This window comes from Perognathus longimembris, chromosome 12, assembly GCF_023159225.1.
Source record: "Perognathus longimembris pacificus isolate PPM17 chromosome 12, ASM2315922v1, whole genome shotgun sequence".
Lineage (NCBI taxonomy): Eukaryota > Metazoa > Chordata > Mammalia > Rodentia > Heteromyidae > Perognathus > Perognathus longimembris.
Genome location: NC_063172.1, coordinates 44,268,807 through 44,294,870, shown reverse-complemented (window position 1 = coordinate 44,294,870; position 26,064 = coordinate 44,268,807). Strand labels below are relative to the sequence as shown.

The 26,064-nt window shown below is 44.2% G+C and overlaps 1 protein-coding gene across 2 annotated transcripts; it reads right to left on the bottom strand.

The window, feature by feature from the left end:
* Positions 1-8,470: 8,470 nt before the first annotated feature.
* Positions 8,471-11,414, bottom strand: Hey1 (hes related family bHLH transcription factor with YRPW motif 1). Of its 2 annotated transcripts, none has more exons than XM_048359074.1 (5): positions 11,194-11,414; positions 10,843-10,918; positions 10,614-10,709; positions 10,295-10,376; positions 8,471-9,155 (listed from the first exon to the last, which is right to left on the bottom strand). In XM_048359074.1, exons 1-5 carry the CDS (start codon positions 11,280-11,282, stop codon positions 8,569-8,571), a joined length of 930 nt encoding a protein of 309 aa, XP_048215031.1. In that variant the 5' UTR covers positions 11,283-11,414; the 3' UTR covers positions 8,471-8,568. The 2 variants fall into 2 exon arrangements, with proteins under 2 accessions (XP_048215031.1, XP_048215032.1); XM_048359075.1 differs by having other exon boundaries at positions 10,626-10,709.
* Positions 11,415-26,064: the final 14,650 nt, after the last annotated feature.

Below are 26,064 nucleotides of genomic sequence, written 5' to 3'. Positions count from 1 at the left end.
AGTCTTGAGATTGAAACTCAAAAAGCTGAGGTAACTACTTAAGGGTTCATGCTAGTAATCTGGAATTGAATCAATTGCAGATATCTCTCTGTATTTCACATTTAAAACCATTCTGATGCATAGAATTAGAATTTTAGATTTCAAACTTTATAGGAAATATATATATAGTAGAATAGTGAAATGACAAAAGATCCCAAATAGGCAAAGCAACTATAAAACTATCTTAACCACATTTTTTAAATTGACATTTTTGCTAGATGTAGTAAAATAACTTGACCCATTCATGATTTTTTAATTTGTTAACAAAATAGGTGTAGATGAAACATATCTCAATATAATACAGACATATGAAAAGCCCCTAGCTAGCATAATCAAAGGTGGGGAAATCTTTTCCTCTAAGATCCAAGTAAGAATGTTTACTTTCTATCTCGACACTCCTACTCAACATAGTACTGAATTTCTAGCCAGAGCAATTAGACCCACAAAAAGGAAGGAAAGAAGAGGAGAAAGAAGGAAGGAAAGAGGAGGAGAAAGAAGGAAGGAGGGAAGGAAGGAAGGAAGGGAGGGAGGAAGGGAGGGAGGGAGGGAGGGAGGGAGGGAGGGAGGGAGGGAGGGAGGGAGGGAGGGAGAGGAAGAAGGAGGAGGAAGAGGAGGAGGAGGAGAGAAGGAGGAGAGAAGGAGGAGGAGGAGGAGGAGGAGGAGGAGGGGGAGGAGGAGGAGGAGGAGGAGGAGGAGGAGGAGGAGGAGGAGGAGGAGAAGATGATGAAGAAGGAGAAGATGATGATGAAGAAGAAGAAGGAAGAAGAAGAAGAAGAAGAAGAAGAAGAAGAAGAAGAAGAAGAAGAAGAAGAAGAAGAAGAAGAAGAAATAAAAGACTTCAGAGTTGGAAAGAAGGAGAAATAAAAAGACTTCAAAGCTAGAAAATTATCTGCACATGACAGAATCATATATGTAGAAAATCCTAAAGATTCAAAATACTGTGAGAACTTTTAAGCAAACTTCATAAAGTTGAAGGATAGAAAGGCAACATACAAAAATCAATTACCAGTAGTAGCATTTCTTCACACTAACAAAAAACAAACAAAAACGTGTCTATGCCAGGCACAGATGGCTCATGCTTACAATCCTAGCTACTCAAGAGACTGAGATCTGAGGATTGAAGTTTGAAACTGGAAGGGGCAGAAAAGTCCCTGTGAGACTCTTATTTCCAATTTACCACTCAAAAACCAGAAGTAGAGCTATGGCTCAAAGTGGTAGAGAGCTAACCTTGAACAAAAAAGAACTCAAGGACAGTGCCCAGCCCTAAGTTCAAGCCCCAGGATGGGCAAAAAGTAAGTGTACAATTCTAAAAGTTATATTTAAGACAAAAATTGAAGAAATTCATTGCACAATATGATGAATATAATGAGTAAAGAAAGGAAGAAAGGAAGGGAGGGAAGGAGGAGGGAGGGAGGGGGATTGAGAGATACAGACAGACAGAAGACAGAAAGAAAGAGAGAAGGAAGGAAGGATCAGACAAGTCAAAACACAAGAAGTGGAAATATGGCCTAGTGGTAGAGTGCTTGCCTCATATACATGAAGCCCTGGGTTCTATTCCTCAATATCACATATATAGAAAAGGCCAGAAGTGGTGCTGTGGCTCAAGTGGCAGAGTGCTAGCCTTGAGCAAAAAGAAGCCAGGGACAGTGCTCAGGCCCTTAGTTCAAGCCCCAGGACTGCCAAAAGTAAAAATAAAAAAGGAGCTATCACATCACCCTTCTCAGAATGGCTATTATCAAAGACACAGATAACAAGTGTTTATGAGGAAGTGGAAGAAAGGAAACCCTTGAACACTGTTGGTGGGAATGTATACCAATGTGAATAGTCAATATGGAAAAACAATATACAAGCTCCTCAAAAAAAATTTAAGAGGGGCTAGGGATATGGCCTAGTGGCAAGAGTACTTGCCTCCTATACATGAAGCCCTGGGTTCAATTCCCCAGCACCACATATACAGAAAATGGCCAGAAGTGGCACTGTGGCTCAAGTGGCACAGTGCTAGCCTTGAGCAAAAGAAGCCAGGGACAGTGCTCAGGTCCTGAGTTCAAGGCCCAGGACTGGCCAAAGGGGAAAAAAAAGAAAAAGAAATGTACTCACTCCCTTAAGTATGAAACTGTAACCCCTCTGTATTTTGACAATAAATAAATAATTTAAAAAATTTTAAGAAAGGATAACAATGTAATCCAACAAGCTCACTTCTGGGAGTATGTGCAAAGGAAATGAAATCAAAATATTATAGTGATGTCCACACTTGCAGATTCACTTCAGCATTGTTCACACTAGCAAAGATGGGAAACTAAATTCCCATTCATTGATAAATATGTTAAGTATGACATTGATATCTATATATTATTCACTCTGTGTGTGTGTGCGTACGTGTGTGCGTGTGTGCCAGTCTTGAGGCCTGAACTCAGAAGCTAGGCACTCAAGGCTAGCACTTTACCACTTGAGCCACAGCCTCAGTTCTGGCTTTTGTAAGTTTATTGGAGATCAGTCTTACATACTTTTTTGCCCTAGTGGCTTTGGACTGTGATCTTCAGATCTCATCCACCTAAGTAGCTAGGATTGCAAATGTGAGCTACTAGCATCCAGTTTATTCTAAAAGCAGAAAATTCTATTACTTCTGAAACCCAAGAATAGAGTTGTTTTTCATCTTTGTCCATGCCCTCTAGGTTTCCAAATCTCAAGACTTGGGATGGCTTTCTTTTGTTATGAAGGGGAAAGGTTACTTTGAACATGAAGGTCAGAGGATTGGATGTGCAGCTTGAGATGCATACACGGGGTATTTTGGCTCCTGCAGATGAATGCCATCCATGTGGTCTTAGAAACTATGGAGAATACCTTTCACAACATTCAGAGTGGAATGACCTCTGCTTCTCCCCCAGAATCTGTTGTATTTTCAGGATAGTGTAGTCATTAAGAATAATCATGGGAAGGGCTGGAGCTGGAGCTCTGTCACAGCTCAGAGCATTTGCCTAGCATCATGAGGCCCTGGCTTCTCTCCTCAGCTCCAAAAAGAAGTACAGGACACCCCTTACCAAGTTGAAATCAATTAAATTAAATCTAGTTTTTAAAGTATGGAGTTTAGATTTGTCATATCTTAGCTTTACCTCTTAGCAGTTGGAGATTCTGGACAAGTGGATTTATCTTGAAAAATAGAAATCTCCAGCAGAATAACCTTTTCAAATGGAATGGAGAGCTGGGCAGCAGTGGCTCAAGCCTGAAATCCTAGCTGTTCAGGAAGCTGCAGGAAAGTCCATGAGAGTCATCTCCAGTTAGTCCCCAAAAAGCCAGAAGGAGAGCTATGATTCAAGTGGTAGAGAGCTAACCTTGAGCACAAAAGCTCAGGGACAGCACCCAGGCCTTAAGTTCAAGTACCCATACCAAAAACAAAAATAACAACATAACACACACACACACACACACACACACACACACACACACACACACACACACGGAGGATTATCAGGCATGACTTAAATCTGAGTTGTTGTTGGTTTTTGTTGCTTCTGTTTATAAGTCCTTCAAATAATCATGTTAAAAATTCATCTTAAAACTTCACCCCATACAGATGTTCAGTTACTTACATATTTACAACAAAGGAATGCAAAAAATTTAGTCAAGAGCTTCCAAATTCAGGCATGGTCTTTTAACTTGAGGATATGTTAAAAATCCAACAGAAAACACTGAAAGAATGTTTGCATAAATAGCAAATACAATGGAAATTTTTGAAAGCAAACTGTGAAGAACCTTGATATTACCACTGATGAACACAGGATATGCAGACCTGCTGCCTTCCCCAGACCCAACTCTCAGGGACATTTGTTTACTTTGGGTTTTTGCTGGGATTTACAGACTCCAGAGAACCATTCTATGGTCAAAACCTACAGTCTGCCTGAAAAGAAAGGCCTGTGTTTCTTTCCCCTGGGCTTTTTTCTCCTTTTGTCCAGCCCCCACCCCACGAAGAACTCTGCAGCATCTGAGAGAAAAAGCCCTGCAGCTCATCAAAAGCATGGCAGGGATTATATTTCAAGTTGAAGTTCAAAACGGCTTGCTTTTTGCTTGGACTTCTTACTTCCTTGGCCCAGACAGCAGGCGCCTGCACTTCAGTGTGCTGAGTCACAAGCCAGCTACATGTTCCCTCTGTCATTTGAGGCCACCAGACTGACAACCTCCACAGCAAGATGAGTAAGGGACCATGTGGCGGGCACAGACCCCTGAGATTTCTGTGAAGAGTCAAGACAGAACAAAAAGGATGCTTTTTTTTTTTTCCATCTTTAGTTTTCCTAGAGGAAATGGAACAACCCAGAAGAAATTTAAAAAGAAACAAAATGTTCTACCCATTATGTACTTTCACCTGTAACTGCCTAATTACCAATACTGTTATTTATTTATTTTTTTTTTTTTTGGTGTAAAATAACGCTTACTTGGCTTTCTCCATTTCCAGGCTGGTGCTTTGCCATTTGGGCCTCATCTCCACTTGTGGCTTTTTCTGGTTAATTGGGGATAAGAGTCTCATAGATGTTCCTGCCTGGGTGGGTTTTAAACTGATCTGCAGATCTCAGCCTGCTGTGTGGCTTGTATTATCAGCATGCACCATTGGCTTTACTGCATTGTTTATTTGAGGCTTGTGTTTGCTTGTTAAGCAAATTCAAAGGGCATTCATGACAAAGACATCAAAGGAACCTGGCCCTTTAGAGAGCCATTCAGGTCAGATCCCAAGAAAGTGAGAAATGTCTGCTGCCCACCAACCCTGTCTAGCTGTCAGATAGAGATAAATCTTAGTGACTAAGTTGCTAACCAATAAAAATTGGATAATTCCATATAAAAATTCAGAATTGATTATGCTATTAAAAACTTGAAAGATCTGGCAATAGAACAGAATTTCTGTGGGGAAGCAAGACATTCAGGCTTCTGTGATTGCCACTCACCTGGTCTGACACTGTGGTATTCTTCCCATTAAGCCTGTCCCTATCCCCCAGCACCAAGGACTGCCCCCACCTCCACCCCTCCATCTAATTCAACATGATACTTGGCAGGTGACTAAAGCAGTGATCAGACAATCTTATGACTTATGAAAGCCATCCAATTACATAAAGGTAGACTTGGCCTTTAGAGACACAGGGAGAGCTGGTAGAATTTCAGCCTCCTTCCCAAGATGTCCCCTTCCCTGGAGCTCTGGTTGTGAAAGAAATCAGGCCACATTTGAAGCAGTGTCTCAGATGATGTTGGCTCTGAAGTTATTTTAATTATAAATCATCACTGGGAACTAATAAGGGAATCAAAGCTGAGGTACTGACATAGACCAGAAGGGCTGATGAGTATATATAACCAGAAGTCAGAGCATTTCGTGGGGGATTTTAAATTTAAGTAATCTATATTTAAAATATCATGATTTCAGTGAGCAACAGAATGGGACAAGGGATAAAAATGAATAAAAATCACATCCTAATTTAATTGTACTGAATACATTAAAAATGATATTCCTTAGATTTTTCTATTATATAGTTGTTCATGAAAGAATTCTTCCCTATCTCCTCCATTTTGTTAATGTAAAATAAGTGGCTATTATGAAGGCCTTTAGGACTCTTCATGACCAATGATATCATTTTTCTCATAAGGCCAACATTTAGGTTATCTAAAAATTGTTTCCACAGATAAAGGAATTATAAACATACATCATACAAAAGTTTACTGGCACTAATGCCTCTAATGTTGGTTTTTGACTCACAATAGAAGTGGGATTTGTCTATGGATCCCTGGCTCAGTAACAATTTCATTCTGCTTTCCAAGGAGCACCTATTCCCACCTGCACCATTGCTAGGAATCGATCACCTGGAAGGGGTTTAAAAAGAAGCCAAAATGTTTTTGCACATGACCTCAAAAATAACCTTTTTCTCTCCCCTCCCCAGAAAGAAGAAATGTACTGTATACCCAGATGATGACATGGCCACTGCTGATACAACCAGCGGCACAGGCTATGTCTTCCAGCTCCACACCTCTTTCCGGAGAACCTGCAAAGCTCATCAAAGTCTACAGAGATGAATACAGTAGTGCATTGAAAACTGCAGTTGCTAAAATTAAACTGACACTTGGCAGAAATGATCATAACACTTTCCACTGCAGCCTTATGATAAGAGTGTCTGCATGGCACAGGCAGCATTGAGAATGGGCCTGTGCTGAGGCTACCCAGCAAAAGCTTGAGTGGGATCTACCGTTTGACATCCAAATGCCAGTCTCTCTTTTGTCTCTCGAGAACACAGAAGTCATGACTCAAGTTCAAACTTCTCTTTGCCTTGTGTCTCTGCTTTCTCATCAGAGAGGAAAAGAGGAGCTATATAGTTGAGCAAAGGAAAGGCTCTATTTTGTCATCTGCCAGGATGTTTTCTCCTTCTGTTTTCCACCACCCTCAGGATCAAGACAAGCTCCTACAGAGCTAAGAGGCAGGGATACCACTTTTAAGGTAATGAGAAGGCACTTTTCTCCCCCGAGGGTGGGGGGGGGGGGACATTACTGCCTCTGTTCCGGCAGCATTTTGTCCTAAATTAAAGCATATGTCAGCTTCCTCAGATGCAGTGCAGAACAGTGCAACTGAAGAGTTAAGCAAATTCCTTGGAAACAGGAGGAAAGGAGGGAAGTTTCTTGGAGCTGTGCAGGTGCAAAATTACAACCTGCCATTGCTCATCAAGCCACCGATTCTAAGCCTTTGCACAGGAGCTCAGATGCAGGAACATTCGGGGTGTCTTGCACAACTCAATGAAATTTTATGAGCACACAGTAAGTGCCCTCAGAAAATATTAGTCAAATGGTCAGCTCTGTTTTAAAAGCTTTTAGAAGACTTCTTTCTCACTGCTGCAATTTCAAGTCTGATTTCAGTCTTCTTTGTCCACAAATGGCCAATGTAGGGCCAGGCCATCTGACTTAACCACAGAAATGCCACTTTCTCTGCTGCACCACTACCCAAAGTTCCACATCATAATCAAGTCACCTTATTGAATAGCACATAAACCATCTACAAGCCAAGAAAAATGAAACTGGTAAATACAAGCTAACTAATCAATAGACAAAATAAAAACAAAAGGTGATTTAAATTTGCATAGCCAATGGAGGCCAATGTGAGCCATATCCAAACAACAGAATACTTCTGTTTCCTTTTTATTTAGTTACAACACACGGTATGACAGAGGTCAAACCCAGTTCAGTGGAGGTTATTGAAACCACACCTACTAAAGAAACAAACCTGTAAAAAGGACACTTTCATAGACCAAATTAAATAAATCAGAGAAGCTGGCAGCAAAGCCCTTTTCAATATCTCAACCACCACATTTTCAGGCACCCACAGGGGAACAACATAAACATTTCCAGTTAAAAGAAAATGTGGCAGTTCCAGGAAAGCTAGGTTATGCATTTAACAGGTTCCACTGCACTATCTAATTGACCACCTGCATGCCATGATCACTTATCCAGGTTGAACACTTGTGAATTTGACATCTGTGAGATTAAATATTCATTGCATTGCTTGGCACTGGGAAATGCAGGCATGTTCTATGCAATTGACTTCGGTGTCTTCCCCGCCAACATTCAGCATTCAGTGACTCTTTCCTAAGAGTGAAATTGCCCAAATGGCAAGTCTTGCAGAAAGCAGCACTCAGTCCTAGAGATTCAGGACTCTGCTACCTTGTACATTCCCCTGAGTGCTGGAGGAGGCAAAGAATATTCTAAGTCTTCATTCTTGGATAAAGCTCATCATTTGATTTGTCAACGCTTTGTTTGGAAATATAAAATTCAATATAGTTCCCCTCCCCCAAACAATATTATTTATACAACACTTTAATCTGTCAAAATATTAACAATCATGTTAACGTTGAGCATAGTGGTTTGGAAAATTAATCCTAAAGATAGACCACAAATATACAAGAAAAACAGGCGCAAAACACTAAATGTTAAGATTCCCAAAACTGAGGCAAAATGGAATCATTTTTACACAGATAGGCTTATGGAGTATTATCGCACAATACAAACGTATCACAACGCTGCAGTGTGTGTATGTTCACCACCTCAAATTTAATGTTTTAAACAAAAATTAACAACTAGTCTTTAAAAACGGCTAGTACATGACATGATAAAAAATGTAAAAAGAAAACCAACAAACCTTTAGTCTTTAAAAATACACATCTAAGGGGCTGGGGATATGGCCTAGTGGCAAGAGAGCTTGCCTCCTATACATGAGGCCCTGGGTTCAATTCCCCAGCACCACGTATACAGAAAATGGCCAGAAGTGGTGCTGTGGCTCAAGTAGCAGAGTACTAGCCTTGAGCAAAAGGAAGCCAGGGACAATGCTCAGGCCCTGAGTCCAAGGCCCAGGACTGGCCAAAAAAAAAAAAAATACACATCTGAAAAATGTACCTTTTTCCTTTTTTTTTTTGTTTTTAACCTTTAATGACGACTCTTAAGGTGATGTTGGCAATAGTCCAGCCCAGCTGGGATTCTTAAACTTTCCCCTCCCCTCATTCTAGAGAGTTCTTTATTTTAAAAAGCTCCAATCTCCGTCCCCCAAGGTCTATAGGGCTTGCCCAGGTTTGCAGCCTGCGTGGGTGCTGCAGGGCTCAGCGCATTGGGAGACAGTAGATGGAAGGAGCCGAAGGAGAAGGGGAAGGTTGCCGACAGGGAGGCCACGGAGGAGAGCAGAGGCGGGGAGAGTTTGGAGGCCGCGGTGACCACGGGCAGCACCGGTCCAAGGCCGCCGCTAGGGGCCGCTCGCAAGGCAGGCGCCTCCGGATGTGCGGAGGCCAGCCTGGCCTGATGGTGAGACTCCGTGGACGAGGCGGTGATGCTGGTGTTCCCGTGGCCGTTCTGGGCCAGCAGGAGTGGGTGCGCGATGTGCGGGGGATGTCCGAAGGCGCCTCCCCAGGAAATGTGTCCGAGGCCTGCATGGGCGCTGCTCGCCGCTTCCCGCTGGGAGGCGTAGTTGTTGAGGTGTGACACCAGTCGGATGCGAAGAGGGTCAGAAGAATCCAGTCCTTCAATGATGCTCAGGTACCGGGCGACCTCCGCCAGGCATTCCCGAAACCCCAAACTCCGATAGTCCATAGCGAGGGCATGTGCGTCAAAATAGCCTTAAGAGTGGAACAAAAGAAGAACTTCAGGGCTTTGATCCTTTCCCTCACTTCTTTCACCTCATTGGCAGCTTGCCTCCAAATAGCCATCGCGCTAAAACAGCATTCATTTCAGCCCAGCGCCAACAGCTCACGCCTGTAATCCTAGTACTAGGAAGCCCCAGATCTGAGCATCATGGTTCAAAGCCATCTGTGAGCCTCCACATTAGCCAGCAAATAGCCATTATCTCCAATTAGACTGCAAAAAGTCACAAGTGGAGCGGTGGCTCAAGTGGTAGAGTGACAGACTTGGGTGAAAAGGCTGAGACAGCACCCAGAGTCTTGAGTTCAAGCCCCAGTACATTCTCTCTCTCTCTCTCTCTCTCTCTCACACACACACTCACACACACACACACACACACACACGGCACTCAGGGTTCTCCTAGAAATTCATATTTTGGAACTGACCAAAAGCTTTGCATTCACCAACATTGCTAATGCAAGTTCAAAGCTCAATTAGAAGCTGCTGAGCAGAAACTGGAATTATACTCTCCCAGCAGATGAAACTATGTTCATCCTTTAATGTTTTCACTCAACAACAACAAAAAATACATCAAGGGCAGAGAAACCACAGAGCAGCGAAATTCATTAGACACACAGATGTAAGTTATCACCGTGGAACTCTTTAGGCACTGTGGTCCTCAGCAGAACATTCATTCTCTGGCTGGAGACACTCAGACCTTGCTCTCCTACCTTCTGTTAGGTTTTTCTCTACTTAAAACCACATCAGGTTTCTCTTCTCCAGAGTCATGTGTCAGCTAATTTTCAAATAATCATCATCTATTTCTCAAGCTTTTTCTCAAAATAGCAGTGGGCAAATGTAAAAGCAACGAATTAGAATTAGGGCCATCAGAACTTTAGACTCACAGTTGATAGACATTTTCTGAAAGATGCATTAGCTCAAATTTGCAGCAGGCTAGGGTGATGAATTCACTGGAGAAAATCTCCTGCGCAGCTGAAGATGTACTGACAGGCAACCATGCACTGTTCTCTCCCCACCCCCAGAGCAAAAGCAGGCCATCACTGCACCAATCCTGGCCTGTGCCTGCTGCTCCCTCCCCCAACCACGCAGAGCCCCCACCAGGGCTAATGGGCTGTACCTTTCCCTCCTGCGGTGTGAAGCATTTTCAGGTGATCCACGGTCATCTGCAAGATCTCAGCTTTTTCTAGCTTAGCAGATCCCTAAAAGAGAATAGCAAAGCAGAGGACTTAAAATATGCACAAACATAGGCCCATGTGTAGATGTTCTGTGCATCAACAAATTTGGGTTGAAAGCAAAATCCGTTGCCTTCACAAAAGCGTTGGTATCTAAGTATGAATTCAATCACTCACAATACGGCTATTTTCCAAGGCACCAATAGGGTTCAGATGGGAGGTCGGGAGGTCAGGGCAGATAACCACACGGAGAGCTCTACCTACTTTCTCCATTACCTGCTTCTCAAAAGCACTGGGAACCAGTCGCCTCAGCTCAGATAAACTGTTATTGATCCGGTCTCGTCGGCGCTTCTCGATGATCTATGGGAAGTAGGCCAAACAAAGGACAACATTTCCATTACGACTGTCAAACCGAAAAGAAACGTGATTCTTAACGTTAATTATTAACACCCCCCCAAAAAAAATTAAAAAGGAACTTTATAAAAAGACTCACTCCTCTCCGTCTTTTCCTGGCTAAGATCTGGGAAGATGTCGTTGGGGACATGGAACCAAGAGCTGAACTCAAGTTTCTGAAAAGAGCGAGAGCGAGAGCCACAGAGAGAGAGAGAGAGAGAGAGAGAGAGAGAGAGAGAGAGATCGCTGTTGAGAGAAGGGAGGTGATTTGAGAGATCCCCCCCCCCCACCGCCCGGCCTGCACACGTGCTGTTTGGACTACTTGGACTGGAAAGTGCCCTGGGGTCCCTCGCAGTGTGCAGCCTGTGACGCGCCGAGCCCACGCCCGCTGTCACCACCACCGCCTGCGCGGTCCTCCCGCTCCGCCTCGGCTCCGCCGCCGCCAACTCACCCATTCTCGTCCGCACTCTCCTTCTCCACCTCTATGGTCTCATCTAGCTCGCTGTCTGAGGAGCTGTACTCGGGGTGAGCTCGCTTCATGCTGGGGGGGGAGGGGGTCTCCGGGGAAAGGTGCACGGCGGGCAGGTGGGAGTCAACCGCGGCGCCTCTCCGCGCTCGGCTGCTGGAGTTCCGCACACTCTGCTCGGTCTCGCGCTCTGCCTCAGGTTAAAACTCAACCATCCCTTTCTCACGCAGAGCCCCTTCTCAGGGCCCGGGGGAGGGCGGGGGAAGCGGGGAGGTGGACCAGGGGGCGGGGAGGTGCCGCGGCTCCTAGGCAACAGCCTCCCGCTGGCCAATCCCACTTCTCGCTCGGCTGATTGGCAGCCACTTAAGGGAGAGGCGGAGCCTCGGCTGAGGGGGAGGGCGGATCTCGCCTCCGCCCCCAGTGCCCGCCCTTGCCCCGAGGCGGTACGTCGGCTCCGCAGGGGCTCCGCCGTGGGGGCGAGGGGGGGGAGCGAGTGGAGGGGAGGAGTTTGTGGGGGGCCCTGGCGGCGGTGGGCCAGCGGCTGGGAGGCGCGGAAGGCCGAGCCGGGACACCAGCCCGCCAGCGGCCCGGCCCCTCCCCGCCCCGCGCGCCCGGATTGGCCTGGCTGCGCGCCAGGACCGCGCCTGCAGCGCCGCCGGTGAGCCGCACGCGCCGCGGGTCGTGGGAAAGTGCCGGCGCCCCGGCCGCCAGCCAATCCAGGCGGCTGGCGGCGGCGGCGGCGCTGGCGGCGGCGGCGGCCCTGGGCGTTTGCATGAATGGAAAAGAATGACCAGGCGGGGGGAGCGAGGCTGCGCGCGGGCGCGACGGCCGGAGCTGGGCGGCTGCGGGCCGGGTTCCCCGTGTGAACCTGTAATCGGAGCCTGGGCGCCGGCGGGCTCCGGATGCCGCCACCGGGCCCGCCATAAATCTCGGCTGCGTGACTGCCCGTGCCCAGCGGCGGGAAGCGAGCTCTCCCAGCGGGGCGGGCACCTTTCCGGACCGTTCGCGGGCGGCTCACCGGATCAGCAGGGAATCGGCCGAGAGGAGCCCGGCGCATTCGAAGGGGGCGTCATCCCGGGGTCCCCGCCACCGGGAGGGACTGGACGTGGGTTCGGGGATGTTCTTTTCTGGGACCGTGTCCTCCCATGAAGCCAGACTTTTGTACCGGACTTTTCAGCTTCTGGGATGGAATGAATTCCCCTGTGCATCTAATTTCCGGAGATGTAGAGCGCTTGTTTTTTCGGCTAAGTTGGGAGAGGGTGGGAAAACAAAAACCCTGGAGATATTCATTATGTTGGAGTTGTTTTTGTTGTTGCTGTTAGTTTTTCCCTCAGCACTTGGCTGCCAGATTCTCCCAGCGGGCGACTGGGTGGCGGGCGGGGTCTGCAACCAGGGCCAACCTCACTGCGGGACTGCACGTTTCTGACTCTCGTAGACACAGGCACGCAAACCTCCTTCTCCTGGCCTCGATTGTGGCACGTACTGGATGCTGCCTCAAGAAGATGGTCTCTTAAAAGGGCTTTTTTAAAAAGATCATTTTAGGGGCTGGGGATATAGCCTAGTGGCAAGAGTGCCTGCCTCGGATACAAGAGGCCCTAGGTTCGATTCCCCAGCACCACATATGGCCAGAAGCAGCGCTGTGGCTCAAGTGGCAGAGTGCTAGCCTTGAGCGGGAAGAAGCCAGGGACAGTGCTCAGGCCCTTAGTCCAAGGCCCAGGACTGGCCAAAAAAAAAAAAGATCATTTTAAATCTCAAAACTGATTTCTGATTCCAGGATTTGGAGACGCAAAAGAATAGTGGGGTTTGTTTTTTTAATTGCAGTCTTTTCTAACCCTCTATCCAGGCACACACAGCACAATTTGTCTCACGTCTGTTTACCTTTGTAGTTTTCAGTCCTGTTAGTGAGGGAAGGTGGAATAATCTTCGAAGACAACAAAAGAAATGCCTCACATTTGCAATTAGACCTCATTAATTATTGATCATCATTTTTATTGTAATAAAGGTGATGTACAAAGGGGTTATGTCACCCTTTCCCTTACTATCCCAATTCCCCTCCTCTCCCCACCCAAAAGTTGTGTTAATTTTCAGCATAGTACTGAAATTTGTTCACCCTTTGTCCCTCCATCTCTGTGCCCCTCACTTCCCCTCCCAAAGACAAGACAAAAAAGAAAATAAAACAAGGAATAAAAAAAAACCCTCTTATTTCCATTTCCTGGAGTTCATTTTGATAAATATTGTCTATATTGTCTATGATCAGAGACACAGGCATTATGTCCTTTTGTTCCTCTCCTAAGAATATCCTCCTGTGGTTTTACTGTGTATGAATGCCTAATTATTGATCTTAAAGCCATCTGGACACACTTAGGGAATCATGCACTCTGTGGCCTGACCCTAATCCACATATTCCCCTCCGCCCCCTAACTCCTCACACATGTTATGCAACCTGCTCCCACTTAAACTCTCATTGTACTTCACCTTCCCTGCAGCCTCCCATGGGGCCTGGCCTCTTGCTCCCCTGGGGTTTGAACTGAAGGTCTCAAGCTTGCTGGGCAAGGGCTAGCCACACCTGCATTGAACAAACCCCTTTGCTTCCTAAGAGTCTGTGTGGTGCCCTGTCCCTTATCAATCCAAGATCAATCTCGGTGGCTTGTTTTATCTGCCTTTCTTCCCAGCTGACAAGAGCTTTCTGAGAATTGCTATTCCAGAGATACAGTTTCCCCTCCAAGGCTCCTTTCCACTTTTTAGTCAAGGCATATCATACTGTTTGCCTCTTCCCTTCCAGTACTTGATGCAATCATACAAAAGTAACCAACGACTGCCTCTGCCTTCCACAAGTCCCTGGAATATTTGTTCCACTTCCTCTCTTGAGTGACAGGCCACCCTGCCCCAGAATCAGTGTGTTCACTCCTGTGTGTTTCTGTAAAAATTTTCCAACTTCGAATGTACAGCTAGTCAACCTTTTCTACACTGGCCCATTTTGGCTGCTGCGCATAGACAAGCTGTAAATTAGTGGGTGAGAAGGAAAGCCAGGATGGGGTTAAGGCCACTTGACTCCACGTTGGTTTAGATGTTTATGGTCAAAAAACATGGTGATCCTACCTCCTCTAACATGGACTCTCATTTTTTAAACTCATTTTTTAAAAACCCATGTAACAAGTACTTATTTGGTGCCCTCTGTGTGTCTGGCATTAAGTTAGCACCTGAGAATGCAAAAGAGACCAAAGGTCACAGGCCCCACCCTTCTAGAACTCACATCCTTGGGAGGAAGTCAGACAATACACAAGTGAAATGGCTATACATGCCTCAACACTTAGAAGGACCTTCTGATAAGAAGAAACTAGGGGATAAGACACTATATGAACTCCTGGAGACCTTTTGTGAATTCAAGCAGGACTTAAGATCCAGATGAGATGAAAGTTCAGTTGTCACTAGGAAAGAAGGTTCCTCCCTTGGGTGGTGGGACCAGAGACAGTGAGGCCAGAGGCATAAGGCCCAGTTTCCCACCACTTGCTAAGTAGGAGCATTTAGCCCTGGAGGCTTTGGGCAAAGCACTGCCTTAAAATGCTTTGAGGCCCCCTCAATCAAGGCTCATTTGAACAGGGCTGCTAAGCCCCTCAACAAAGAGATCATTTTCCCAATGGAGGGAAAGCCTGAAGGTGATGCTTTTTGCAATGTACCTTTCCTCTGCTTCCAGGCCTACTTCCATGCCTGGCCTGTGCAATATGGGAATAGATTTATTCACATTTCAGCAGGCAGTCTTTTGCTGTGCTGACAGATACTCCTGACACAAATCCTCTAGATTTCTCCAGCAGGCCTAAGTGGGAGTCTCACTAGGGGTGAACTAGTGGGACCTGCAGCAAGGAGGAGTTTATCCTCCCACAGCACCCCAGCAATGCTACATGAAAGAGGCCCGTGGGGCACCAGCTGAGTGGAAGACACACAGTTGTAAGGAAACAACCTGGAGTCTTCAGCTCTCTGTTCATCAGAGCTGGAGACAGCACACGCCCTTGCTTCTGTCAGTGTGCTAGTGAGTTTAGGTGATCTCCAAAGGGACACGGAGAATAGTGGCTCAGAAGCAGAGACAAGAAAGAAGGGCAGCCTCTCTCCAAGCTCCCAGCCAAATCATTGTGTGTATTCTGAAGCAAAAAGTTTTTCCAAACAACTTTTAAGTGAAGCCAGTTTGTATTTGAAACATGTAAGGCTGCTAGTTTACTTAATCACTAAGTAAACTTGTAGATATCCCCTACTGTGTTCTAGGCACTGAGCCAGACCTGGATCAATGAGGCTGAAAAGCCACAGTGTCTTTTCAATGTCTTCCTCCTCCCCTTTCCCTTTTGCTTTTATCAAAATCTCCAGAGCACCTGAAAAATGGAAAATATCTAAGTTGTAGTGCCTCATATGTTACAAAGATGGAGAATATATACGTATTGATAAATACCTCATGACTGTTGAAACATACTAACACATATTCTTTCTAGTTATAATGTTTTAGTTCAATTTTAGTTGGTTTTGTTGTCTGTCATGGGACTTGAACTCCGGGCCTAGGTACTGTCCCTCAGCTCTTTTTTGCTCAAGGCTAGCACTCTACCACTTCGATCTACAGTGCTTCTTCTGGTTTTCTGGTGATTAATGGGAGAGAAGAGTCTCAGACTTTCCTGCCAAGGCTGACTTTGAACTGAGATCCTCAGATCTCAGTCTCCTGAGTAGCTAGGATTAAAGGCATGAGCTACCAGCGCCTGGCTTTCATTTTCAGTTTTAATCTAGAAAGATTACCTCATAATAAAGGGTACATGTTCACAAGAACTTCCTAGATGCATGATGGGCAAGTTACTTAACTTTCCTATGCCTTGGCTATCTTATCTGCAAAATGAGTATATGAATATTAGTTATTTTCCAATGTCACAGGTAAATAATAACAACTGCATAAAGCACATTCCAGAGTGTATGGTCATTAGTAAAGATTATATAAACAGTAACTGTTATTGTAAGTTATCTATGTGGTGAACTATGAAAACTGGGATATTCCAATACTGTCTTCTGACAGTTGCATATCTAATGAAGTTGAAAGGTAATGTAATTTTCTAGTAACTGCATACATTTAACCAGCATATCTAGGCCTTGAATATCATAAGAAGGAATCGGCACTGCTTATTTACAGCATCAGAGTCTTATGAGCAAATTTCCATGTTATTCATTATTAATCAAAGTGGCATCTTTTCAGTCTCTTATTAAGAAACACCCCCCTGAGTGTCCAGTGGTATAAATAATGTGTAAATAAGTTGTACACTGAGAGTTCGGAGATGAATCCTTGATATGCACATCCCAAATCAGAAACCACAAAGCAAGTGAACCAAAATGTATTCTATAATTTTGACTATAGGCCCATTTCCTCTGAACTCAGGCTTGCTGCTTTCTCCAGAAGCCCTGCCTCAAACACCAGCCTGACTGTTGATTAGTCACACCATAAAGTTCACCTCCACTATGAACTCCGTAAATGAGGGCAGGTAGAGTTTGCTTTGAGGGATGTTTGATTCAGTGGCTCACATCTGTAATCCTAGCTTTTTTCAGGAGGATGAGATCTGAGAATCATTGTTCAGAGCCAGCCCAGGCAGAAGTCTGTGAGACACTTACCTGCAATTAACCACACACATACAAAAAGCCAGAAGTGATAATATGGTAGAGTACCAGCCTTGAGCAAAAAGGCTAAGGGACAGGGCAAATTCAAGTCTGGGTTTGAGCCACTCTTTAAGAATTATGTGCCAGGGCTGGGAATATGGCCTAGTGGCAAGAGTGTTTGACTCGTATGCATGAAGCCCTGGGTTTGATTCCTCAGCGCCACATATATAGAAAAGACCAGAAGTGGGGCTGTGGCTCAAGTGGCAGAGTGCTAGCCTTGAGTAAAAAGAAGCCAGGGACAGTGCTCAGGCTCTGAGTTCAAGCCCCAGGACTAGCAAAAAAAAGAATTATGTGACAAGCACCAGTGGCTAATGCCTGTAATCCTAAGCTACTCAGTAGGCTGAGATCTGAGGATGGAAGTTAGAAGCCAGACCAGGCAGGAAAGTCCATGAAACTCTTATCTACAATTAATCACCAAAAAACTGTAAGTGGAGCTGTGGCTCAAGTGGTAGAACACTAGTCTTGAACAAAAAATCCTAGGAACAGTGCCCAGGCTCCTAGTTCAAGGCCCAGAAGTCTCTCTCTCTCTCTCTCTCTCTCTCTCTCTCTCTCTCTCTCTCTCTCTCTCTCTCTCTCTCTCCTCTCTCCTCTCTCCTCTCTCTCTCACACACACACAAAGAAAATTATGTAAGCCATTCCTACATTCCTCTAAACCACAGTTTCCTCATTCGATTGAAATTTTGAAAGATAAAACAAGACAAAGCATGACACATGAATGGTATGCTTCATGCTTTTAAGTTAGGATGTTTGAGCCACCTCATCCTGAGTGCTGCTGGACCGCCTAAGAGGCGGCTTTAGTGGGTCATCTTCCTTCTGCCAGTGAATTACTTCAGGATGGGCTACTTCAAAGAAGGAAGGGGACAAGGAATAGGAGAAAGGAAGGAAAAAGATATTGTAAATGCCCAACTGTATTTATTTCACAGATCATTCCCCTCTCACAAGCCTCTAAAACAGAACATGTTTTCTGTAAACATGTGGGAAACAGACCTTAGAGATCTCAGGGCACACTGGAGCACGCAAGGCAAAGGAAATCCTCAGTATGGAGGCTTCAATCTAACTCAGCTGGTCTCAATCTCACAAACCATAAGCTCTCCTTTTACATAACACCTGTTAATATCCCAGGGAACTCTAGAAAATGTTATCTCAGCATAAATGTCAAGTTTTCCTCTTTGTTATTGACTGCTGACCCACAAGACCTAAATAAGTCATCATATGTGAAACACAACATAAAAATTGTTATTACTAAGTGCTGAAATACAACGTTTGCTTTGAAAGTTCTTTGCTCATTAATCAGAGATCTTTTTCTTTTCTTTTTTGGGGGAGGGGAATCCTGGGTGTTTAAACTCAAGGCCTGGGAGCTGTTCATGAGCTCTTTTGCTCAAGGCTAATTAATACTCTATCATTTGAGACAGTTGCACTTTCAGCCTTTTAGTAGTGAATTGGAGATAAAGTCTCACAGATCCAGACCCAAAGAAATATGCACTCTATGGTCTCCCTCATAGGGAATAATTAGTATGGGTTTAGGCTGGTCACAGCAGAGGATCACAAGAGCCCAATAGTCATGTCCTTATGAACACATATGATGATGTTAAGTGAAATAAACTCCATGTTATGGAAATGAGTGTTATATCACTATTGTAATTATTTTCAACATGCCATGTGAAACCGCAGCTTTTTTTGTTGCTGATCCTCTTGTATCCCCTGGCTATGGTTGCCCCCGTGCTATCACTGTATCTCATCTGAGTACCCTGGAAACTGTATATACTAGTATTAGAACTAGGGAAGGGAAAGGGAATAACAAAATCGAGAGACAAAGGATTAAAAAGACAAACGACTCCAAAAGCAATACTTGCGCAACCATTTGGTGTAACCAACTGAACAACTCATGGGGGAGAGGGAAAGGGGGAGGGAGGAAATGAGGGAGGAGATAACAAATTGTACAAGAAATGTACCCACTGTCTTATGTAAGAAACTGTAACCCCTCTGTACATCACTTTGACAATAAATAAGTAATTATTCAAAAAAAAAAAAAAAGAAAAAAACAGTCTCACAGATTTTCTTGCCGGGGCTTGCGTGTTGAACCTCTGTCCTCAGACCTCAGCATCCTGAGTAGCTAAGATTACAGGCATGAGCCCCCCGCACCCAGCCATAAAGCTTTTCTTAAAGTAAGTTTAATACTTTAAAAATACTTTTTTAAGCTGGCCACCAGTGGTTCACACCTGTAATCCTAGCAACTCAAGAGTCTTAGATCTGACAATCATAGTTCAAAACCAACCTGGGCAGAAAAATTAGTGAAACTCTTATCTCCAGTTAATCAGTAAAAAACCAGAAGTAGAGGTGTGCCTCAAATGGTAAAATGACGGCCTTGAGCCAAAGAGCCAAGTGCGAGCATGAGGTCCTGAGTTCAAGCCTCACAACACAACAAGAAATATTTTAATAGCCACAATTTTATGGTATTTACCATCTTTTCAACCCCATTTTACCCACTATCTGTAACTTACTGGCTCCTCACCACAACCCAGAAAACAAATGATTATTTTCTCTAGTTTTAGAAGAGGAAGTTTGAGCACAACTGAATCCCAGCCACTGGTTTGATTCCACACCATTGTCTTCTGCTTGAAGAGAAACTTACATCTTATTCTTACTTCAGTTAAAACAATGCAAATACTAATAGGCTCATAACTAAAATAACTCATTTAGTAATTTGCAGGATCCTTTTTATAATTTAAATAATTCAACTATGTCTTATTTTTACATCTCAGTATAATAAATAAAGTGGATCTCTGACTATCACAAAAGCAGAATGGGAATCTTTCTCCATGGGACTAGTAACTAGCTGTGGTCATTGAAGCAAAGATCTATGTTCCCAAATCACATAGCTGAGGTTTATACCTTCATTAGACCCATTGTTCAAATACTTTATCATGGGGGCTGGGAATATGGCCTAGTAGTAAAGCGCTCACCTTGTATACATGAAGCCCTGAGTTCAATTCCTCAGCACCACATATATAGAAAAAGCCGGAAGTGGCACTGTGGCTCAAGTGGTAGAGTGCTAGCCTTGAGCAAAAAGAAGCCAGGGACAGTGCTCAGCCCCTGAATTCAAACCCCAGGACTGGCAAAACAACAACAACAACAAAGAAAACATATTTTATCATCTAATACTTGTGTGCACATAGGTATTTATTATAAAAAAAAAACCTAACATTATTATAAATTGTTAAAATTCAAAGTATAGCACAAGGTTCCAGGCAAGACCCAGCCTGGACTTCACACTCAGTGCCCTTGAACTGTAGAGCTGCTAACCCACTAAGCTATATTTGTCTGAACTGATATATAGTGGACCTTTGGGGTTTGTTGTTGTTGGTGAAAAGGAAGTCTCTCCTTTTTTTTTCAAGGGCACGGGGAAGAAATTAAGAGGAAAGAAGAATGGAGGGAACAGAATTTGAGTCTCAGTAGAGACCAGGGTTAGAACCAGACACTGAAAGGAAGAGCTGTTTATGTGATCCATCATTTTAGTAGAAAAGAACAATTCTTGCATGGGCATCCAGATGACAGTGTGCTGCAGAGAGCTGGGATGAGCTATTCTTCACCAGCAATCCACACCTCCAACTCCCAAATACACATGTATACCCACATACTCACACCTGCTGCCAATGGTGCCTCAGGAGTTTATGGTGATATACCAATGACTAGGGGAATGGCAAAATGGTGGCCATTGGGGTGGTGAGGGGCTTGAGCTCTGAGCCTTAGTTCTGTCCCTGAGCTTTTGCTCAAGGTGAGCACTCTACCACTTGGGCCATATCTCCACTTGTGTCTTCTTGGTGGTTGATTGGAGATAAGAGTCTTACTGATGAAGGACCCTGGCTAGTCTTGCTTTGAATGATGATCTTCAAATAGCTAGGATTACAAGAGTGAGCCACCAGTTCCAGGCCAGTGGCAATCCTAAGAAGGGACAGGGCTTAGAGGCAGGAGAAAAACTTCATGCAGAGGACACAGTTAACAAGCAGCAGGCTGGGAATGTGGCTTAGTGGTAGAGTGCTTGCCTAGCATGCAGGAAGCCCTGGGTTTGATTCCTCAGCACTACACAAACAAAGCTCGAAGTGGTGCTGTGGCTCAAGTAGTGGAGTGCTAGCCTTGGGCAAAAAGAAGCCAGGACATAGTTCAGGCACCAAGTCTAAGCCCCAAGACTGGCCAAAACACATACACACACACACACACACACACACACACACACACACATACACACACACACACACACACACACACACACACACACACACACAGAAACAAGCAGCATGGAACTTTGTTCTGAACATCAGTGAGGTTCTTCCCAGTTGAGGCTGAGAACTTAGAAAGAGATCAACGTCCTCCAATCACGCAGGAGAGTTAAAAGGAGTTGTAATTTGAGCTTTAATGTGACCTCATTTGTACTTAAAGTCTACTGGGGCCAGGCAATCTTCTAGTTATAGGAGGAAAAAAGGAATAATGTTTGAGAATCATTATCTAATTATGTCCCCTCAAAAAAAGCTCAATGTAATTGTATTAGAGATGGGATAGTTGGGAGATATGTAGGTTTAGATCATAGTGAGATTAATACACTTATAAGAAGAAAAGTCCCAAATGACCCTCAATTTCCTTTTCTCCCTCCTCTTCTTCTTTTTCTCTCTTCCCCCTTTGCCATTTGAGAACACACATACAAGGCAGCATGTATAGGCTAGTAAGATGGGTTTTTACAAGTACCCTGACACACTGGCATTCTCTGCTTGGACTTGCACTCTCCAAATTAAAAATAAAATTCTGTCATTTAAGCCACTCCATCTATGGCATTTTTTTATGGAAACCAGAGGCCAGGCAATTCCTATTTCAATAATTCTGTAAAATGTTGATGTATTTTATTTTATTAGTCAGTAATTGAAAGACCCAAGTTAAGGATACAAATGTTTCCCCTTTTTTTGTTTTGTTTTGTTTTTTTGCCAGTCCTGGGGCTTGAACTCAGGGCCTGAGCACTGTCCCTGGCTTCTTTTTGCTCAAGGCTAGCACTCTACCACTTGAGCCACAGTGCCACTTCCAGCTTTTTCCATATATGTGGTGCTAAGGACTCAAACCCAGAACTTTATGTATACAAGGCGAGCACTTTACCACTAGGCCATATTCCCAGCCCTGTTTCCCATTTTAAAAGCCCTATATTTACAGCAAAAAAAAAAAAATCTATTTTTCAACAACTCTTTCAAATCCCTTATGGATTACAAGTGAATGAAACAGGACAGGTTCCTTTCCAAATAAATGGCAAGGAGCCTACCTTTTCTGGTGACCATCACCATTTAAGAAGAGCTTTGGTTTTCAATCTGCAAGTTCTTCTCTTGTCTCTTGAGCCACTCATAAGATAATGAAATAAATATTTGGTTTCTCTCTCCTGCAACTTCCCACTGCACAAAACTGGTCCTCCTGACCCTCTTGATGGTACATGAGTAAAATAAACCCAGGAGTCTTCTTTTTAGGCTCATCCCCACTTCTAGCACTCAGAGAGACAACTCAGTTCCTTTGATCTGTATTGACTGTATACTTGGAGAAACTTATTATCTGCTACAGTTTGATCTAGCATGTCCTCCTAAAGCCCATATATTATGGGCCCAGAACGCTTCTGCTGATCCACTCTGCTAGCCATGCAAGGCCCATATGTTAAAGACTTGTCCCCCAAGTGTAATATTTAGGGGAAGTGATGGAGCCTTTAAGAGGGGGCACCTAGCAGGAGGCCTCCAGGGCATTGGTGTACTTTGGAAATAAAACCAAGGTATTTTTACACCAACAGAAAAAAATATAAGAGAGCCAGAAAGATGAGTTGGCATAAATTTTCATAAAGTTTACATATGTGCCATGATTTTGAAAAAGCAGAATAGATTTGTCTTGAAAATAGTTTGTTTTTGCTTATATGTACTATCACATCATTGCCGCAATCCCTAGGCAGTTATCACAACAAATGTTAAGAGCACTTTTTAGAAGTTTATATCTGAAGTACCCAACCTAAAAGCATAAACAGCTTTGAGTTTAAAAGTTTTTCTTCCTGGCAAAATATATTCCTCTTCTTCAATTTTCGTGTTCAGTTTTGAGTTCTTTCAAATGAGGCAAAACTGGGATAAGACCATATAGTCAGGTATAGAAACAGAAGATAAGCTAGGTGCCAGTAATCCCATGACTGTAATCCTAGCTAGAAGAATAAGATCTGAGGATCATAGTTCCAAGGCAGCCCAGGCAGAAAGCCCATGAGGCTCTTATCTTCACATAAACAGCAAAAAGCTAGAAGTAAAGATGTGGCTCAAGTGGTAGAATGACATCCTTGAGCAGAAAAAGCTAAAGGATAGGGTCCATGCTATGAGGTCAAGTCCTAGTACCAGCACACAGAGAGAGGGGGTGAGAGGGGAAAAAGGACAGAGAGGAAAGGAAAGAAGGAAGGAAGAAAGGAAGGAAGGAAGGAAGGAAGGAAGGAAGGAAGGAAGGAAGGAAGGAAGGAAGGAAGGAAGGGAGGGAGGAAGGGAGGAAGGGAGGGAGGAAAGAAGGGAGGGAGGGAGGGAGGGAAGAAGGAAGGAAGGAAGGGAGAAAGGAAGGAAGGAAGGAAGGAAGGAAGGAAGGAAGGAAGGAAGGAAGGAGAAATTTGAGTTTTCTCACATAGTTGAGACAATATACAAAGAAACCACACAGAAAAAGGCCAGAGTTCAGATCTGTTCTGAATGAACCTAGATTAAGTCTATGGTTTCAGGGATGAAAAGAATAAGGGGAAGGAATATGTACATCAAGCAATATACTTGGCTTCTCATTGGGTAAGAATAATCCTGCCCTGCTGCTAACAAATCAAAGCTCATTTCTACTTTCTTGCTCTAAAATAATGACTCTCATTTTTAGCCTGTACCTGAATCACCTAGAGGGTGTGGCATTCCTACTACTGTGGGTCCCAAGACCACAAACTGAGAACCCACTGTTTCAGAAAAACCATTTGTTTTTGCTGATGGATTTGTTTTTGCATGGCTCTAACAATGGGATAGTTGAGGAGGAAACAAAGTTTCTTAGCTTCTAGTCTATCTGTCAAAAGACCAGAATGATATATACCGTATTCTAGTCTATCTGTCAAAAGACCAGGATGAGATATACCGTATTCTAGTCTATCTGTCAAAAGACAGAGATATACCATATTCAGCAAGGTATGTTTGAAATTAACCAAGTTTGTTGAACTAGTACAAACTTTAAGATTTACTACTGAATTCAGCATGTTTGTTAAATTTCTAAATTAAAGAATTGAATTTGGTGGTAATTTTGTTGGTGGTGGTAAGAGTTTGATGTTTAAGAGATTTGCTACCTATCTCAAGAAAGCATAGACTCTCAAAATAAGTTTCCCATGGGAAGAGCTCACAAAGAAGAAAGGAAGCCATTGTTTCCCCTATGTTAATGAAATGCCCAGGTCTCTGAGCCCCAAATAAATGAACAAATAAAAGATAAAAGCATGGATGAGAACATCATTCAAATCTACAAAGGCAAAATATTTAAAAACAAAGTTCATTGTACAATGGTAATAATAGAATTTAATATCACACATTAATGATATAAACCAAGAAATTATGTTCTTCTAAGGCTTGTATGCCAGGCTAGATTTACTTCCCCTGGTGCGGGGATGCTAAGCTTACTCCCTTATCTGTGCTCCCCTTTTCACCCTCTCCCCTGGGCACCTGACCTGCGGCGGCCAAGGTAGAGTGAAGGGACATGGGCAAACCTCAGGTGCACGTGGCCGAACGAGACCCTTTCCTCCCTCCTTATACCCACCAAGGAAGCCAGGCATGCACGGATCTCGGAGATGCTTCAGAGAGCAATCTGGTTTAATAAGGGAGGGGCTAACAGTAATATAGCAATGATGACGAGGAAAGGGGGTGATAGACCAGGAACTGGTGATAGGCTGGCGAGCTTCTCCGTCCAAGAGCAGCTCCCTAGGACCCCCCTTCATAGGCTAACGTCACTTCCCATAGCACCGCACTCTGGGCAAAGCCCGCGAAAGGGGGGCACACATGCTCACTGGTGAGAAGTTGGGGGGCTGGTCTCAAAGCTACCCCTTCTGGTTCCAGACCCAGAAGGAGATAGGTGTGGCTAACTTCCACACTGCCCCAGGCTGGGGGAAGGGCGGCTTCTCGGGAGCACTCTCATCGCCCTTCCCCCTTCAAGGCCACGCTGAATCCCCCACACTTATAGTCCATAGTTTTGTAATAAACTATGTTGTACTCAAGAGACTATAATATACATATACAGTTAATACAGTTCTGAGACCACATATCTATTCCAATTCTTCCCCTTGTCCTGGGGCTTGAACTCTGGGCCTGGGTGCTGTCCCTGAGCTTTTGTGTGAAACGCTAGTGATATACCACTTAAGCCACGTCTATACTTCCTGCTTTTTGTGGTTAACCGGAGATAAGAGTCTCACAGACTTTCCTGCCCTGGCTGGCTTAAAATGTAATTCTCAGATCTCTGCCCCCTGAGTACTTAGGATATCAGGCATGAGCCACCAGCACACAGCTCTATTCCAATTTTAAACACTAGTAAGTGTGCCATATAGACCAGTGATTCTCAAATGGATAACATGGTATGAAAAATAATTTAACACAAAAATTTGGGCATCCAGCCCGTAGAGCATCTGGTTCAGTGGGGTTAAACATACTTCAAACACACCCCTAGCTGATGCTAATGTTGATGGGTAGGGAATTGCAGATTTAGCTCCTTGGTTCATATACTAGAATCTTAGGGGTGGGGAAAGGATTTTTTTTAAAAAATCTGATTTGAAATCAGTATATCTGGGGGTAAAATCTGAGCTTAATATTTCTGAAGTTCTCTGTTGAGTCAATGTGTAGCCAAAATTTGAGAACTTACCCCTACATCATCAGTAGCTCTCGAAGTCTAGCGCCCATAAGACTTCATTGAAATGTAGATCGGGAGGTACCTCTCTCCTAAAGTTCCCAACTCTGGGAGTCTGGGTTGGATATGAACATGTGCCTTTTAATCTAGTTCCCTGATGCTGCTGTAACTCTTCAATTGCATCTTGAGGACCACTGGGTAGGGTTAACTCCCACCCTAGCTGCCCTTGGAAACTATTGTGATCTAGTAGAAAATACAACTCCAGTTAGCTCTACCTCAACCACCATCTGACCC